The 15,833-nt window shown below is 58.3% G+C and overlaps 6 protein-coding genes across 6 annotated transcripts; 4 read left to right on the top strand and 2 right to left on the bottom strand.

Moving 5' to 3' along the window:
* Window positions 1–516: 516 nt before the first annotated feature.
* Window positions 517–2,769, top strand: ISF_01070 (hypothetical protein; the record flags this gene model as incomplete). The annotated part of the gene is made up of 1 exon (XM_018844677.1): window positions 517–2,769. The coding sequence occupies one exon, from the start codon at window positions 517–519 to the stop codon at window positions 2,767–2,769; it is 2,253 nt and encodes a 750-aa protein (XP_018709127.1).
* Window positions 2,770–3,564: 795 nt separating this feature from the next.
* Window positions 3,565–4,615, top strand: ISF_01069 (hypothetical protein; the record flags this gene model as incomplete). Its single annotated transcript, XM_018844676.1, has 3 exons — window positions 3,565–3,981; window positions 4,072–4,359; window positions 4,577–4,615. The coding sequence occupies 3 exons, from the start codon at window positions 3,565–3,567 to the stop codon at window positions 4,613–4,615; spliced, it is 744 nt and encodes a 247-aa protein (XP_018709126.1).
* A 1,593-nt stretch (window positions 4,616–6,208) lies between these two features.
* On the bottom strand, window positions 6,209–7,721 carry ISF_01068 (Transcription factor Iwr1; the record flags this gene model as incomplete). Its single annotated transcript, XM_018844675.1, has 3 exons — window positions 6,209–6,444; window positions 6,511–7,566; window positions 7,652–7,721. The coding sequence occupies 3 exons, from the start codon at window positions 7,719–7,721 to the stop codon at window positions 6,209–6,211; spliced, it is 1,362 nt and encodes a 453-aa protein (XP_018709125.1).
* Window positions 7,722–8,295: 574 nt separating this feature from the next.
* Window positions 8,296–9,219, bottom strand: ISF_01067 (hypothetical protein; the record flags this gene model as incomplete). The annotated part of the gene is made up of 2 exons (XM_018844674.1): window positions 8,296–8,924; window positions 8,973–9,219. 2 exons carry the CDS (start codon window positions 9,217–9,219, stop codon window positions 8,296–8,298), a joined length of 876 nt encoding a protein of 291 aa, XP_018709124.1.
* A 1,881-nt stretch (window positions 9,220–11,100) lies between these two features.
* Window positions 11,101–12,924, top strand: ISF_01066 (DEAD-like helicase; the record flags this gene model as incomplete). The annotated part of the gene is made up of 1 exon (XM_018844673.1): window positions 11,101–12,924. The coding sequence occupies one exon, from the start codon at window positions 11,101–11,103 to the stop codon at window positions 12,922–12,924; it is 1,824 nt and encodes a 607-aa protein (XP_018709123.1).
* A 420-nt stretch (window positions 12,925–13,344) lies between these two features.
* ISF_01065 (hypothetical protein) lies at window positions 13,345–15,012 on the top strand (the record flags this gene model as incomplete). Its single annotated transcript, XM_018844672.1, has 1 exon — window positions 13,345–15,012. One exon carries the CDS (start codon window positions 13,345–13,347, stop codon window positions 15,010–15,012), a length of 1,668 nt encoding a protein of 555 aa, XP_018709122.1.
* Between the last annotated feature and the right edge of the window lie 821 nt (window positions 15,013–15,833).

The following is a 15,833-nucleotide window of genomic DNA, read 5'->3' as shown; positions in this document are numbered from 1 at the left end:
GTCGTCAAAGACAGGGCAGGCACCGGCTTCCTCTACTATTAAATAAACACATACCGAGGTATAGTTGCAATTACGCCAGTCCCAAAGTGCGGGGGATCATGGCGTTTAAATCCAGCCCTGACTTGGGGTATTTAGAGGGGTGGGGATCTTGCTCAAACATCTTGATCGCCCGCCCATGATCGCTTCTCTCTGCACGCGCCACATTCACACACCAAACACATCCATCCATCTTTCATCATTCATCACGAAGTGCACGAACGCTACATGGTCTGCTTTCTATCTACTACAATCAAGTCAACACTGAAGAGACACGGTATCGTTCTGAGACATTGATGAACCAGAAACAAGCACTGCCCCTTATCCTCTTCTTGACGGCTCAAACACGGGCCCTCAGTTGCATGCGACAGAGTACTCAGGGCAATCATCTTTCGGATTCCGCCATCATTGGGATACGATAGTCAATTTTTCTGAAAACGAGGATATCTACGAATTAAAGCCCATCACGTTGGCGACGCCATGTCTCAGTCACAGCTCCTGACGCCAAAGCAAACGCATGCCCTCTTTGACATCCTCACCCACCATGAAACCTACTCTGAGATTGAGGCCTTCAAGTCCACCGATGCCGTTCTCACCCACGGTTTCCCCTTCCGCACCAAAGAGCAGCAAGCCCGCGTAGCCGCGGCCGCGGCCCGCCAGGACATTGCCGCCCCGGCTCCGACCAGCAGCGGGGGCGGGCTGACGGGCTTCGCGCTTAGCCTCTGGGGACGGTCCTCGGACAGCAGCGCCGGGGCGACGCCGACACCCTCGGCGCCCGACTCGCCGCGGGTCTATACCCCGTCCTCGGTGGCGGCGGAGCCCCCGTCCTCCTCCTCCGCCGGCAGCGACGCGGAGGGTGGTGGTGACGAGTGCGTCCTGGACGACGCCGACAACGCGCCGTCGGCTTTGCCGGTCATGCAGCTGCTCACGTCGACGTTTGTGATGCGCCTGCCGGCCGTCAAGGCGCTGCCGCGCGACTTTTGGGCGGTGCGCGTGCAGGGCCTGCTGAGCCGCCTCGCCGACGCGGACCTATCGGAGAGCTACGACAAGGGCGCGATGGGCGCGCGCAAGACGCTGGCCTCGGGGTCCGGGTCGGTGATTGAGATGATCGCGCGGGGTTTCCTCGGTGGCGTGGCGCGGCGCGGCGGCGTGAAGCCGACGGAGGAGGAGCTGAAGAGGAACACGTACGACACGCGCTCCGGCCGGGAGCTCGCCCGCGCGTGGGAAGATGTCCTGGACGGGTTGGTGTACGGGGATCTAGTGGACGCCATGTTCGACTACCTCGCCAAGACGGACCAGCTGGAGGCGCACTCGGCAGCGGTAGACGCGGCGAGCAGCTACGTGGTGCTGCACCTGGCGGCGCTGCTGCACCACGTATTCGTGCTGAGCCCGGACGGGCCGTACCTGCTGAAGCTGCTGGACGGGGTGCACGGGCTGGTGCCGTACCGGGTGATCAAGCAGACGCTGCGCGTGGGCAACGCGGCGACCATGATTAGCGGTATGATGCGGCTGCTGCTGGCCAAGCTGAGCGTCACGGGGCTGACCAACTGGCTGGGCGTCACGCAGAGCGACGACGACGGCATGAACCTGCTGCAGAACATCATCTCGCTGGTGCTGTCCCGCGACGCCGGCGAGTTTAAGAAGGCCGTGCAGCGCGTGGACAAGGCGGGTGACGATGAGGATGCGGGAGGGTTGAGCGAGGCGGTGAGGGCGGCGATTCGGGAGCACGTGGCGAGCGACAAGACGCAGCAGGCGGCGGTGAGGAGGGCGAGCGTGGAGGCGCGGGAGTCGATCGTCGTGGCGATTCTGAGGGCGCGCGGCGAGGCGGAGGGCCTGAGCGAGGCGCAGCACGGCAGGGTCTTGGAGTACTACTCGGCGCTACTGTCGATGCGCGACCGCGAGGCCATCACGGGCGCGCTCTGCCGGCACCCGCCGGACCTCTTCACCAAGGCCATCAAGGAGGCCGTCGCGGCGTACAACCCGGTGATCCGCGCCGTCCACGAGCGCGTCGACCTCGGCGCGCACCTTACGGACCTGCAGGAGTTTATCACCCAGTTCATCCGCGTCAGCACGCCCGCCAACGGTGGTGGTGGCGCGCCGACGGTGACAGTGGAGGACTACGTCAAGCTGCTCAACGACCACAAGCCGCTGCTGCACCGGTTCGTGCATGCGGTGGCGAAGAATTGCCCGGACGTGTGGCGCGACCTGCGCGCGTGGAGCAACGCCTCGATCGCGCGCTTCCGGCAGGAGATGGCCGGCGGCGACGACGGGACGAGGAGCGCGATGGATGAGGCGCTCGACGGGCTGGTCGCCGGGCTGAGCGGGGAGGCTCGGACGGCGGTGCTGGCCGCGGTGGACGAGCACGCAGAGTACCTGGCGGCGCTCAAGGAGGGCTCCGACGCGCGCCTGGCCCAGCTGGCCGCCGGCAACAGCTCCGGTGGCGGGGAATGCTGGGGTCCCGGCGTGTACCTGGCGCGCTGGCAGGACATCCTGGACGATACGCTGATCACGCCCGACGGCGGCACGGGAGGGAAGCCGCGGCGCGGAGCGGAGGTGCGCCACCTGGCGACGCTCGGCAAGACGGGCCTGGCGGGCGGCGAGATCGCGGCGGCCCGGAGGAGGGTCGAGCCAAGGGCGCCGGACGTGGGCGCAGTGGTGAAGGAGTTGGGGGAGCAGTTTGGGGCGCTGATGCAGGCGGTGAACATGGAGCGCAGGGTATTTGGGAAGAACTAGGCGGACGGGAGGAGGGTTTCTCTTATTTTGTGAGGATTGATCTAGAGAGCGACGGTGGTGTGTCTCGTGCTGGGTGGCTCTGGTGGCTATCGAGAACTCTAGTTGCTTTAAGACTACTTGTAGTTATAAACCATGTCATCTCTGAAAGTCAATTACCGTCGTCTTGCCGCCTCCCGCACACTCAAGGCTCCTGACAATAACAAGGTGCTTGTACTGTGCTGGCAATTCTTAAGTAGGAAAACAAACATAAAAGAGGTACTCCTTTTTTAATTTAAAAATAACATTAAATCGTGAATCACGTATTAAGACCGCGTTAAAGTGAACAGCAAGTGAAGGGCATGCTCATAGGGCTCATCCACATCCAATTCTGCCACTCTCACACATCTACACTAATATCCTATTTTTGCATCCTACATCCTACACACTTGCTCCTCTTCCCTACTCGAATTTATATTCTTATTCCTTTCTCCTGGTCTCACTTATCTAACACAAGATGCTCTAATCAATGACTGGACTCTCTCGAACCCGGCTGCCATTAAAGACCGCAAGTTTGCTGCCTTTACTCATCTCCTCACTGCTACAACCCACCAGTTACCCGTTCGAAGTCACACTTATCCATTTCAAGCTAAATTTAGAACGATAATGAGCATAAAATTTGACTCCCGGTTTAGTCAGGGTGACTCTCGTGAGCTCATCTTTGTGCATCAAGTCGATCAAGATGCGGACACTGTCCAAGTGAGCCTCGTCAGTCACGGCCTCTCACACACTTTTCGCTACGATTTTTCAGCAAGAGACATGGCCAAAAGGAGCACCCTAGCCAAGAAAACGAGCGGCTTCCTTGCCGCCGTGACGCCTTCACAGAAGCGCGTCGTCGTCGCGTGGGCGCAGAGTGGGCATGGCATAAGTGGCCGAGGCGACACCCTCATCCCCGGCGATCATGTGCTGGGGAATGCCCAGTGGGCCTCCAAAGCGATCCATCTCGCCAAGATTTTGGACTATGACCTGGCTTCGCCGTTTGACAAACCCGGCACGCCGCCAGGCTGCTTCCAGGCGGCCCACGTTGAACTCAAGTTGGCGACGTATGCTGTGACGCTCCTCCTGCGGCGCCTACCCGGACGGCCACGCGGCAACGACATCCTTGCGCGAGAGAACCTCGTCCAGCTGCGAAAGTGCCGTTGGAGCAACGATCACCGTCACCGGCCTCACCTCGAGGTCTATGTCTCGCGGAGGCACTGCACGCGGTGCCAAGGCTTCCTGGCGAAGTTGCAGGCCCTCACGGGTATACGATTCGATATTCGCTAGGGAACCCGAGTCGTCCCGATCGAGTACCACAAGCAGCAACTGCTTGCCGCCGAGGAGCTGGGCCGCGCTGGCGGAGATGCGAAGAAACAGAGGCCCACGACGAAGCTCCAAACTTACGAAGAAGATGGGGTAATCCACTACGTCCAGCCGGCGCCAGCGAATACCAGCCAAGAGAGGCTGTCGTCGCAGCGACGACGCCGCTCACCGCATGAGCTATCCGACGTCGAAAAGCCCCTGCCAGCAACCGCGGTGACGGAGGATCCGTACACAAGATCACCAACCCCCGAGGTTGGCGATTCGAGAGACGACACGCCGAGTGGTCTCTGAGGCCCTGCCGCATGAACATTTGAACCCTCACAGTGAATCAAAAAAAAAAGGATACTTGGACTTGAACTACGGTTACTTTGAAGGGAGTTGCTAAGCTCGAATCGGGAATATCTGCTTGAACTTTGTTGAGCTTTTATGTATGGAAACATTGTTGGACTACCACCTGGATCGAAAATAGAGACCGGAAACATGGAAAGCTACTAGGTACAAGATTTAAATGGTTTAAAAGGGCTACAAGATTCGTCACAAATTATTATAAATTTTATTTGGCAAGTGTAATGCTACTCAGTGCGGTGTCTGCGTGACGTCGGACTCTACATATCCCTCCGCTGAGACTCGGTGCCGCTGCTTTGAAAGAACATGTAGAGAGTTTTTGAGTACCGAATGGGATTTACAGTTAAGTATTCCATACTCTAAACTATTCCTAGAGCTGAGGACAGGATGCGCGAGACGCCCTCCTCCACGAATAGGACGGTGAAAAACGCTCATCGCCCCATCAGCAGTATCTACAACTACGACATGCATATCAAAAAGCCACGAAGAGTAGACGGGCCACCCTCCGCCTCGCCCAAGCCCTCGAACCCGTTCGTTCATGAAAGCAAAGCCCCATCCCGATGTAACCCCCCAGCTGATCCGCCTCGCCGTGGGGTTGGTTAATGCTCATTGATGGGACAGAACAAGACAGCGCCGCGTTTCTTCACCACCCGTTCTCGCCCCGGCTGAAGAAAAGTAGCATCCGGAATGTCGGTCAACAGAAGTTCCCATAAAGTCCATGGCGTCGATTTGGGGAGAGGCGGCGGGCAGAACATGCTGACGGCACTTGCCCCTTGCGGTCTAGGTAGGGGAGCGCTGACATGCGGGCAGAAGCTGTTCGGTCGAAGCTATCTGCTAGTTTCTCAATACTCGGAGAAAGTATTATGTGAGCGGGGTTGGTTGAACGAACTGGTATGGTCGGCAAATCGCGGTACCTGCCTGTTGCAACATGGATCAACACAAGTTGTGGCAGAAGAGTCGGTGGCTTGCCGTCCTGCCCACCTGGACGTCATGACGTCGAAGAAACAGTTGATCAGAGCTACAGCTTCCCCTTTGGCATGAATCCCAACGATCAGTGAGATTTTGGTGGTCATGTCTGTCTGCTTGACTAATAAATTCCGGCTGGCTGAAAAAAAAAACTATAAGGACCCTGCAAGCTGCCAGACAGACTCCCCCCCCCCATCTTACGAAAATCCCACACAAAAACCAAAAAAAAAAACCCTCCGTCTCACAAAAACACACAAACAAACGTCATCAACGATGCAGTTCACGGCCCTCCTGACCCTCGCCCTGGCCTCCGCCGTCGCCGGCCTGTGTCACTCCGACGCCGACTGCCCCAAGGGCGAGCACTGCAAGCAGCAGGGCGAGTTCCCCAACATCAAGGTCTGCAAGTAAAGGACGCTGCGGACTTTCCATCAACGGGGGGCAAACCATCATTTACATGTAAACTGAGATGACCTTGGGCGATGAATGGGGGTCATGTTCGGCCCCCCCCCCCAAATCCCCAAGACGGCTCTGGCAAATTCGAAGGACGACTGAAGGGCGGCTGGACAGGTGGTCCATGGCAGCGCTTCGGCTCAGGTGCAAAATGTCTATAGAATTCAAATTATTTTATATATCCCATGGTCTATCGAATATGCAAAGTCGCTTTTTGTTTACCGGAATATCGCATTACCCTCTCGCGTGTCGAGGCAAGCCTGTTCCACTAGGCCCGAGGTCGTTCATGATTCATTCATCCTTCGACGTCTGACCCTCCAACATGGCACACCACCTACCTTCACTCCTGCGATGCCCTGAGCCTCTTCATCTGCTCCAGGATCCTCGTCATCCTCGCGTCGTCGTCATCGCCGCCGTTCGCTCCATACACATCCTCATCCTCATCATCAAACGCGTCCTGGTCGTACTCCTCGTCGTCCGACGCGTTTGCGTTGCGAAAGTAGTACGCGTTGCGGTTGAGCTCGTCCTCCGAGTCGACCTCGTCCTCGGGATAATCCGCCGTGTAGTGGTTTTCGGCTATCAAATTTATTAGTTCCCTCCCTTCCTCGCGACTTGGCATGGCTGCCCGGGAGAATAACGTACCGTTCTCGTCCTCCTCATCCTCGTCCCAGTCCTCGCCCTCATCGTTTTGCGGCCCGAAGAAGAGCAGGCTCTCCTCCTCGCCGTCCAGCACCAGGAAGCCCACGTCCGACGACGGCGCCACGTCCAGCGCCACCGAGTTGGCCGGGATGCGGACATACTCCTCAATCACCCAGTCGTCCTCGTCGCCGTCCTCGTCCTCGCTCGCGTCCGTCATGTTTGTGTCGCCTTCCACGTCTGTCGTCGCCGCCGCCGCCGCCGCGTCGGGATGCCGCTCGTGGTAGCGCTTCGCCGGCGCCTTGGGCTTGAACCGCGACGGCGACAACGGCGCCGGGGGGCGCGCCTCTTTTTGCCGCTCCGCCTCTATGCTCCGCAGGGTCGCGCCCATCTCCCGCATCACCCACTCGTTCATGTCCGCGGTGATCTTGCTCATGTCCTCCTCGGCGCGGTTCCTTAGGGACGTCGGGAGGGGGTTCGAGGTGGCGTCTGTTGGCGTCGCCTTGGGCTGCTGCGGCGCCTCCGCTTCCGTCGATGCAGCAGCGGATGTCGTCTTGCTCACGTCGCGGGGTCGCTTCGCTACGCCCGGCCGCTTGAGGTCCTTGGCCTCGACATCCTTTGCGGCCGCCGCGGCCGCCGCGGCCGCAGCCTCGGCGTTGAGGGCGAGCATGCTGCGCCGCGGCTTTGGCGCCAGCTTCTTGCGCCTCGCGCGCTCCACAAACAGCGTCGGCGCGCCGTACCTGTCTCTCTTGGACACCGACCCTGCCGCTCCGCCATTAGCAGCTGCGGCCGCGGCCAGCATCGCCTTGGAAACCCGGAACCGGCGTGGTTCTGCTGCTCTCGTCGCCGTCGCGGGCGTCAGCTTATCCGTGTCCTGTATTGGCAAGGGGGCTCCCTTGCCGCGCTTGGGCTCATCGTCTTGGATCGTAGAGAGTTGGATCTGGGGCTTCGAGTCGGCGCGGAGCGGTGATGATTTAGGCGGCGGCTGCGCTGTCGAGCCTCGTCGCTGGTAAACCCAGTGGCTGCTGTCACTGCGATGTCGCTTGACACCCTCGTCGATTTCTAGGTAGGAGAAACAAAAAAAAATCAAGTCAGCCATGGGACCCTCCTTGAATGGTTTCACACGGCAGGAGGACGGGTGCCATACGAAGAAAGGTGACGGGGGATTCCTCCACCCGCTTGCGTTTAACGCGGATGACGTTAGGTGGCAGGGACATGGCGAGGTTCAGGTCAGGTTCACTGCTGGAGAAGGATGCGGTATCCTGGATGGATAGCCTCCGGCTTCAGTGTGCTGTGGTGAGAGACGAGATGTACGAGAGAAGCATTGTTCGCGGATGACTTTCCACAAGTTGGTCGTCACCAATGAAAATGCTACTCTAATATGGCGGCAAGCTACCAGGCCAGAACATGTGGGGCCGCTGGCCGTTGGCTGTACATGTAAGTCATCAGCGACTTTGGAGAGTTTCGATGGTCTCGTTTTTAGTGTATTCTCTTACACTGTTTGGTTTCGCCTTGAATAATTTCTGTGCGCGTTTCTGCTGTAGTCTCACCTAAATATGTGCAATGATGACAACGACAACAACGATAACAACGATGACGACGACGACGACACAGCTGGTGGGGGTTGCTGGCCGGGTAGGCCGAATCCGTCGCAAAAAGCTCCCGTCTATATTATAAATAATTGTATTGATTCAAATTTCAAGGGATATAAACTAAGCTGGCTTTTAGTAAACAAAAAGGAAGAAACGCCAACCCGGTCGCGGTTCGGATATTTATGGCACAGTTCGGTGGTCATTGTCGCTTAGGCGTTCTCATCATGAGAGCTTCACCGCCGTCGCCGATGGATGCTTCAGCAATGTTTCTCAGCTCGCGTTTATGCATTCCCCCATTGGGCTCTTCAGCAATGGAGCCGAGTGACGCAACGGACAGGTTACGTTTGCTGCCATTGGACAACCGATTTTCTCTGCGTCGAAAAGAGGACGGGCTCACGGAGCCCGAGGAGCCATCATCCGAGTCAAGGCTGCTCCTTCGGTTCGAGTGCTGCTGGATGTCCACAGCCACAGCGTGTTCGCCCATGCTGGACTGGATCTTGCGCAGGGTGCCTAGGATCGACGACTTATCGCAGGGAAAGGGCTCCAGGGTGGGGTCGTTGAGGTCAACGGGAGCACTGTTCATCGTTCTGGGTGAAATTTCCCTTTGCATCTCGCTGGTAGTCGTGTCCTGGGCTTGGTGGCTACCATCGCTCAGAGTGTAGGCGGCGCCGAGTCGCTCATGAGCGAAGAGTGGAACAGTGAAGCTCACGGTATCATTGGCGCCGTCGTTTTCGTTGATGTTGGTGCTGGTGTTGGCGTTGCCATTGCTGGCCTTGGCAGGCTCTTTTGCTCGGAGAATATTGCTCTTGGTGCCCAAGACGCTTTTGACTACAACGACTTAATTTTAGCTCTTCTCCAAGGTTATCGTAGACTTACCAATCGGCTCCCGCTCATCGACAGCCCACAAGCCATCTCGGCCTTGCCTGAATCTGTACTGATATTCCTTGTCAGGTTCGACCATGACACAGATGGAATAGGTGTTAGAATTTCTGGCCGGTGTCGACGGTTCCATTTCTTGGAGAAGCCAGGCAGGTTGCGAAAAGGTCCCAGCTATGAACAGCGGACCGTCGTGGTTGAGTAGGGTGTAGGTGATGGTATGCGGTATAGTATGTGGTTGAGACATGACGATGACGAGGGGAGTGGATGGATGGATTGTTCGTTGTGAGACGCAGGACAGGTTTGGAAAAGAGTTGCGCTACTCTGTTGAAGAGATGGAAGAGCGATGTCAAGAAGTAAAGCGCCTATCGGCTATGACGGTGGTGTGACGAGCATGTAAACGCAACGCATATGGGCGACGGCGCTACAAGTGGCTGATGATAGGGACGACCGGTGTGCTGAAAAGGGGAGTTGTAGCGGATGGAATTGAGAAGTTGGGATGGCAATTGGGGGAGCAGGCGATGAGAAACAAAAGTGAGGCCTTTATTAGTTGAGAGACATTGAGCTGTTGCAGTGGCAGGGTAGTAGGCGAGGGCAGCAGGCGGAGAGGGAGGAGGGCAGGCACGTGCAGGGCAAATCGGGAGATGGTGCCGGAGCCGATGCACAGACAAGAAAGGTCGGGGAAGTGGGAGCCTGGAAGAAATGGAAAAAAAGTAAATCGAGGTGCTCGAGCGATGAGCGATGGTACCAGGCCGGTGGATGAAACGGCAAAGTTTGCGAGAGTCTAATAAGGCGCTCAAACGGCTGGTAGCGTTCCTATCTTGGAGTTGGTCTCGGGACGGGATGCAAGGCGTAGAAACAGGCCATGCAGCAGTTCGTGGAACGTCGGGGGTTTTTATTAATGACGAGTCGGGGGAGGCTGGAGCTGCGGACGATTCGATGCAGACGAAATGGGAGGTGGGGGACAGGATGAAATAAGGACACTGTAGGTGACTTGCTGCCTGCAATGCATTGCCTCGCCTGGCCTCGATGTACACAGGGTACGTACCCCTCTCGAGATGGTACGTGGCGAGGGTATGAGGCGAATAAGAGGCGAAAACGTGCAACAGCATGGCATGCATTGGCGCCCAGCTTTGCAACTTTGGCCCAGCTTCGGGATATTGGGCGGGCAGGCGGGGGAGGAGGCGACGCTAAATCCAGCCACCCAACCCACTGTAAGTGTGCCATTTATTCACGTCCACCACCTGTGGCGGCGCTCGACAGTGGTTGACACCGGAAAGACAGCTGAAGACGCTAAACTCTCGGCTGTCCGATACACTAAGGCCGCTGAAAAAGGCTAAAAAGGCCAAGCCACTGCACCCACGCCAGAAGTGAATGCGCCGCCTCCCCTATAAGTTATAGCGCCTTTTACCACTGACAGCCACCCAAAGCCCCCTCGGGTGCGCTGTAGTGGGCCTCGACTCCCCTCCTTCGCTGCCCAATTACACCGAGCTCAGCCAGCCTGCAGCATGCGCATTGCAGCCTGCAGCATTGGCTTTACGGATGGACGTAAGATGCACAGCCGCGAATACCGCCTCCTACCGTCGACCCTGAAGATAGAAAAAGAAAAACCCCAAAAAATAGCATCATTTTTTCTCTGTTTTAAATTCTTAATGAATGGGAAATCCCGCCCAACTTGGCTGTCGGCGAATTCGCCGAAGCCAGCTTTCAGTGTGTATCAGTGGAGCTCCCCACCAGCTACCGAAACTCAGAGGTGCAGCTTTATGGCTTTATGCCTTCAAGTGTCCGTACCAGTAGCGTCATCGATGCATTGAGCCTCGAATGCATACACAACAATAGCCAAAAGCCTCGCCCCCATCCTGTTTGTTCCAGACAAACTGATTCCTAGTTATCAACGGCCACGTAACACAACCTCGATTAGCCTGCAGGCACCAAATTAACCCTACCCCGCGGCTTTTCTCCAAAAACTCACCCATTTCCTCTTTGAGCAGCAGTGGAAAGGTACGTACCCGCTATTTTTGGAAACAGCAATCACCGCTAACTAAAAAAAAAGTGAAAATGTTCTCCTGCTTGCTGGACACGACACGACCTCATCCCCCAACGCCATCGCTTCCCCCGCGCCAGCACAATGAAGCCTGCGCTACTCAACGCAAGCCTCTTGGCCGGCAGCACCGCTCTCACTCTGCGGCCGGCGCTGCAATCCCTCATCCGCCCTTGCATTGGCGCCCGATTCGCCTCCGTTCGCCGCGAAACCTCCCGCCCCTCGCGCATGGTCCTGTCCGACAACGTCCATCGATCGCCCCCTTCCGCCAACGATGCCAGACGCAAGCGCCATGCCCCAGGTCCCTTTGGGGCCATGAACAAGCGTGTCGCCAACATTGACCCTCGACGGCAGCCCCGCGCTCCGGCCTCTGCCGACAAACGCAGCGACGCGACCCGCAAGCACGGCGATGACCGCAAGGCCCTCAAGATGCACCGCGCCCTTGCCTCCATCTCGTACGGCCGCCGTACGAGCATGAAGGGTCGCATGGCCGAGTACGAGTCCTTCTCGCAGTTTGACTTGCTGCCCTCGGTCCAGACCGCCATTGACGAAGAGCTCTTCAAGGGCATGACCGACATCCGCCCCACGCCCGTCCAGCGCCTGGCAATTCCCGCGCTCCTCGGCCAGTCCGCCACCGGCTTCACCGAGAAGACGCAGGCAAAGGCCCCGACGAGCATAGCGCCAGGCAAGGTGCCGTCGTTTCTGCTCGCCGCCGAAACCGGGTCCGGCAAGACCCTCGCTTACCTGCTGCCCGCCATCAACGCCCTCAAGCAGGCCGAAGCTATTGACCCGGATATTGCAGCCTACAACGAACGCTTTGCCGCCGAGAAGAAGCGTCAGGAGGAGTTGCATGGAAAGGGGAAACCGTTTGACGAGCCGCATCCCACCATGGCCCGGCCCAAGGTCGTCGTCTTAGTCCCTACAGCGGAACTTTGTCAGCAGGTCATGCGCGTGTCCAAGTCCGTCTCCCACGCCGTCAAGTTCAAGACAGAGATGCTCTCCTCGGATCTCAAGCCCCAGCAGATTCAGCGCAACGTGTACTCCCCCAGAGGCCTCGACGTCGTCGTCGCCACGCCGCACTTGCTCGCCGCCATGGCCGACTCCGACCCCAACATCCTCTCCCGCGTCTCCCACCTCATCATCGACGAGGCCGACTCCCTCTTCGACCGGAGCTTCGCCCCCGTCACCATGAGCATCGTCGAGCGCGCCACTCCGTCCCTCAAGCAACTGATCTGCTGCTCCGCCACCATCCCCAGGAAGCTCAACAACTACCTCGCCGTCAACTACCCCGACATGAAGCGCATCGTCACACCCAACCTGCACGCCATCCCCCGTCGCGTACAGCTCGGCGTCATCGACGTATCCCGCGATCCGTACAGGAACAACAAGGACCTCGCCTGCGCCGAAGCCATCTTCAGCATCGGTCGCGAGTCCGCCCAACATGAGGGTCCCGCCAAGGACGAGGTTGACGTGCGCCGCATCATGGTCTTTGTCAACGAGCGCGAAAAGACAGAGGAACTGGCTGATTACCTCCGCTCTAAGGGCATTGACGCCCAGGCCCTGCACCGCGACACGCCGGAGAAGCGACACGGCGAGATTCTTGAGGTGTTCACCAAGGCCGACCCTCTCCGCGTCGCCCGGCCGGATCGCCAGGTTGCTCGTGGTTGGCTCTCAAGCATCAAAGTCTTGGTCGTCACGGATTTGGCTTCTCGAGGCATCGACACTGTTGCTGTGCGTCACGTCATCCTCTATGATGTGCCGCATACTACAATTGACTTTATCCACCGTCTAGGCCGCGCTGGGCGCATGGGGCGCCGCGGGCGCGGCATTGTCCTCGTGGGCAACGATGATCGTCGCGATATCGTCGCTGATGTAAAAAAGAGCATGTTTATGGGCCAGGCTTTAATATAAGCGGCCCTTGTATGATATAACAGGATTGTATACTAGACATGTAAAGTATGGAAAGGGTTAGCATTGGTGGCGTTTGGAAACGAGCTTTCATCTCATATATCCGAAATATTTAGCAATTTTCATCTACAACTTATACAAAAGCAACTCAGATTTATTCCAATGTTTTAGTATGTCGTGAATTGGGGACTTTTCATCCGTCCAAGTCTGGGCTGGCCAACTTTTTAGTGGGTCCGTTCTGTATTTCCCCACACGCGTCGCGACGCGCCTGCATCGTCAAACGCCCAATAACCTCACCACAATTCACCCTCACAACATCAAATTGCACATGACGCTTACTGCTCACCAACGCCATCGTTTGCTTTGAAACCCCAATTCAAGTCGCAACTACAGTAATTGGCATAAGAAATAGCCACTTTTACGATGGCTCGCACGCGGAGAACGCGTCAAGCTGCCGACACTGCTCCAGCCGGCGTGCCCGCCGACGACGACTCTGAACAGCAGCAGACGCAACAACAGCAACCATCCACCACTCGTGGCCGCACACGAACCACCCGCGCCGCTGTTCCTAAACAACCAGAATCCGTCGAGCCCGCGCCCGCGCCCGCCCGCCACACGAGTGTCGACTCGGTCGAGATCGGCCGGCGCGCTCTCGAGACACCGTCCGCGGCGCGCCGCGACACGACCGGGCTGGACCTCGCCGACGACAGCATCTTTGGTGACCTGGGCGACAGCTTCGCCGACGGCGAGGTGCCCGACCTGGAGCGGGAGCCGCGCTCGGCGTCGACGACGCGCTCGTGGAGCACCTTCAAGCCGCGCTCGCGACAGTCGAGCGTGGTGGGCCGCACGGACGGTCCGATCCGTCCCAGCAGCCGTGGCGGCGCCGGCGCGCACAACACCTCGGCACTGACGTCGTCGTTCAATATTGGCGCGTTCCGCAGGCGCGCGCGTGAACCCAGCATCCTCGGTGCCAGGGGGGCAGGGACTGGGCCTCGCTCGGAGACGTCGGGCCGCGGCGCGCAGTCGGACCTGGAGAGCGACGGCGAGGAGAACTTTGCTCCAGATGCGGAGTCGACGCCACTGCACACGAGACGCCGCACGCGGGCTAGCCTGGCGTCCAACGCTGCCGTGACCAGCACCAGCAGCAACAGAAGAGATGTCTCGGCACAGGCGAGCGCGACCACGGCACGCACGACGAGGAAGCGCAAGAGCGAGGTGGAGGCGGCCGAGGAGGAGGAGCGCGTCACCAAGACGACGAGGACGGAGGAGTCGGACAGCAGCGACTCGGATCTGTCCGAGCTGGCGTCGCCGCACATGCCGCCGTCGACGCCCGTCCGGCAGCGGGCGATGACGCCGGTCAACATGGACGAGATCAACGCGCCGCCGGCCAGCAGCGGGTCCGAGGACGAGGGCGGCGCCTGGCCCGACATCCACGCGCTCGCGAAGCGCCGTCGCCGTCCCTCATTCATGACGCCACTGCGGGCTGGCGCCAATGACGACGACGACATCCTGTCGGACATTTCCTCGCCGCCGTCGTTGACGCACTCTCCCAACTATTCGGGCCGGGCGGGCGGCCGCGGACGCTCCACGGTACCGCAGCCAAAGCCCCTGACGACGGCGGACCTGGCCAACCTGCTGCCGAAGAGAAGATACAAGAAGACGCGCGAGGAAGGCGACGGCAGCGACGAGGAGGAGGAGGAAGAGGAGGAGGTGGTGGAGGAGGTGCCGGTGACGCGCACGCGCGGTGGTCGAGTCAGCCGCCCGCCGAGCAGAGGGCCGTCGGCGTCGGGGCGCAGCAGCAACCAGCGCGCCACTCGCAGCGCGTCCAAGCACAAGACCTACGGGCGTCGGTGGTCGGATAAGGAAAACGACAACGGCGAGGGGGAGGGGGACGGTGAGGAGGAGAGCGACAGCCAGTTCCAGCCGGTCGCGGACGACACGTTCGGGGACACGACGGAGGCGGCGGGTCCCCCGGACTTCCAAGCCGTCGAGGAGCTGAGGCGCGCGACGAAAAAGTTTAGCGAGGTGGACAAGTGGCAGCTCGAGTACGAGGAGGTGAGGAAGAGCCCGTCGCCGCAGGGAGCGAGATAGAGAGGCACGCGGTCGGGGTGTTGATGGTGCGTGCTGCTGTTTGTTGGTGGGCTGTATCATTCTAATATCATGCTTGGATGAATGGACATTTTGGGCATGGGTTGCTCGGAAAAAACACACGAGATTTACTGTCTTCCCGGAGCAAATGAGGTTTTTTTTTTTTTTGCTTTGGACGACGGAGTATCGGTAGGAGTATCGTTGTATTATTTGCTGTTAGCGATTACACACATTCTATGGAAGAGTATAACTATACGGTGTTGGTGATGTTTTGTGTGGCTTGGTGATGAATGGCAAAGGGCGATGCCATCTTTTAGAGGCACTTCACCCTTCTCAATCCTGGATTAAAAACCGCGAGATACTGTCGTTCACCTCTGTCTACCTGTGCATATGTATCATGATGAATTATTCGTATCGTATCGTCACACAAAGGCGGTACAAAGTTATAGTCCCCCCAAGAGTTCTTTCTGCACAACCCCACTCATCAGTGAAGTTTGCCTGGGCCTCCATCCGATCCCCATCATGCATTCATTCATTCATTCATTCATTCATTCATCCATCTTCCAACAAAGCGTCCCACCAGGGGTCTCTTCCTTGTGCGCCGCTTGTGCGCCGCCTCGCATTTTTGCCGCCCGTTTTCTTTTCCATACAATAACAAACACTTCTCCTTCCCTCTTGGTGAGTGCGCGTTGCCCACGGCTCAACTTCCTTTATTTCCATCTATCCACCTGCTTCTACGAGAATCCATCCTATGTATGCACATGCATGCCGCCGTCCGTGAGGCAAACTAATGAGAGACAACAGACAGGGCCGACTATATTGTG

Source organism: Cordyceps fumosorosea (assembly GCF_001636725.1).
Source record: "Cordyceps fumosorosea ARSEF 2679 chromosome Unknown scaffold_1, whole genome shotgun sequence".
Classification (NCBI taxonomy): domain Eukaryota; kingdom Fungi; phylum Ascomycota; class Sordariomycetes; order Hypocreales; family Cordycipitaceae; genus Cordyceps; species Cordyceps fumosorosea.
Note: the sequence above shows the minus strand (reverse complement) of the source record. Positions and strands in the feature narration are given on the sequence as shown.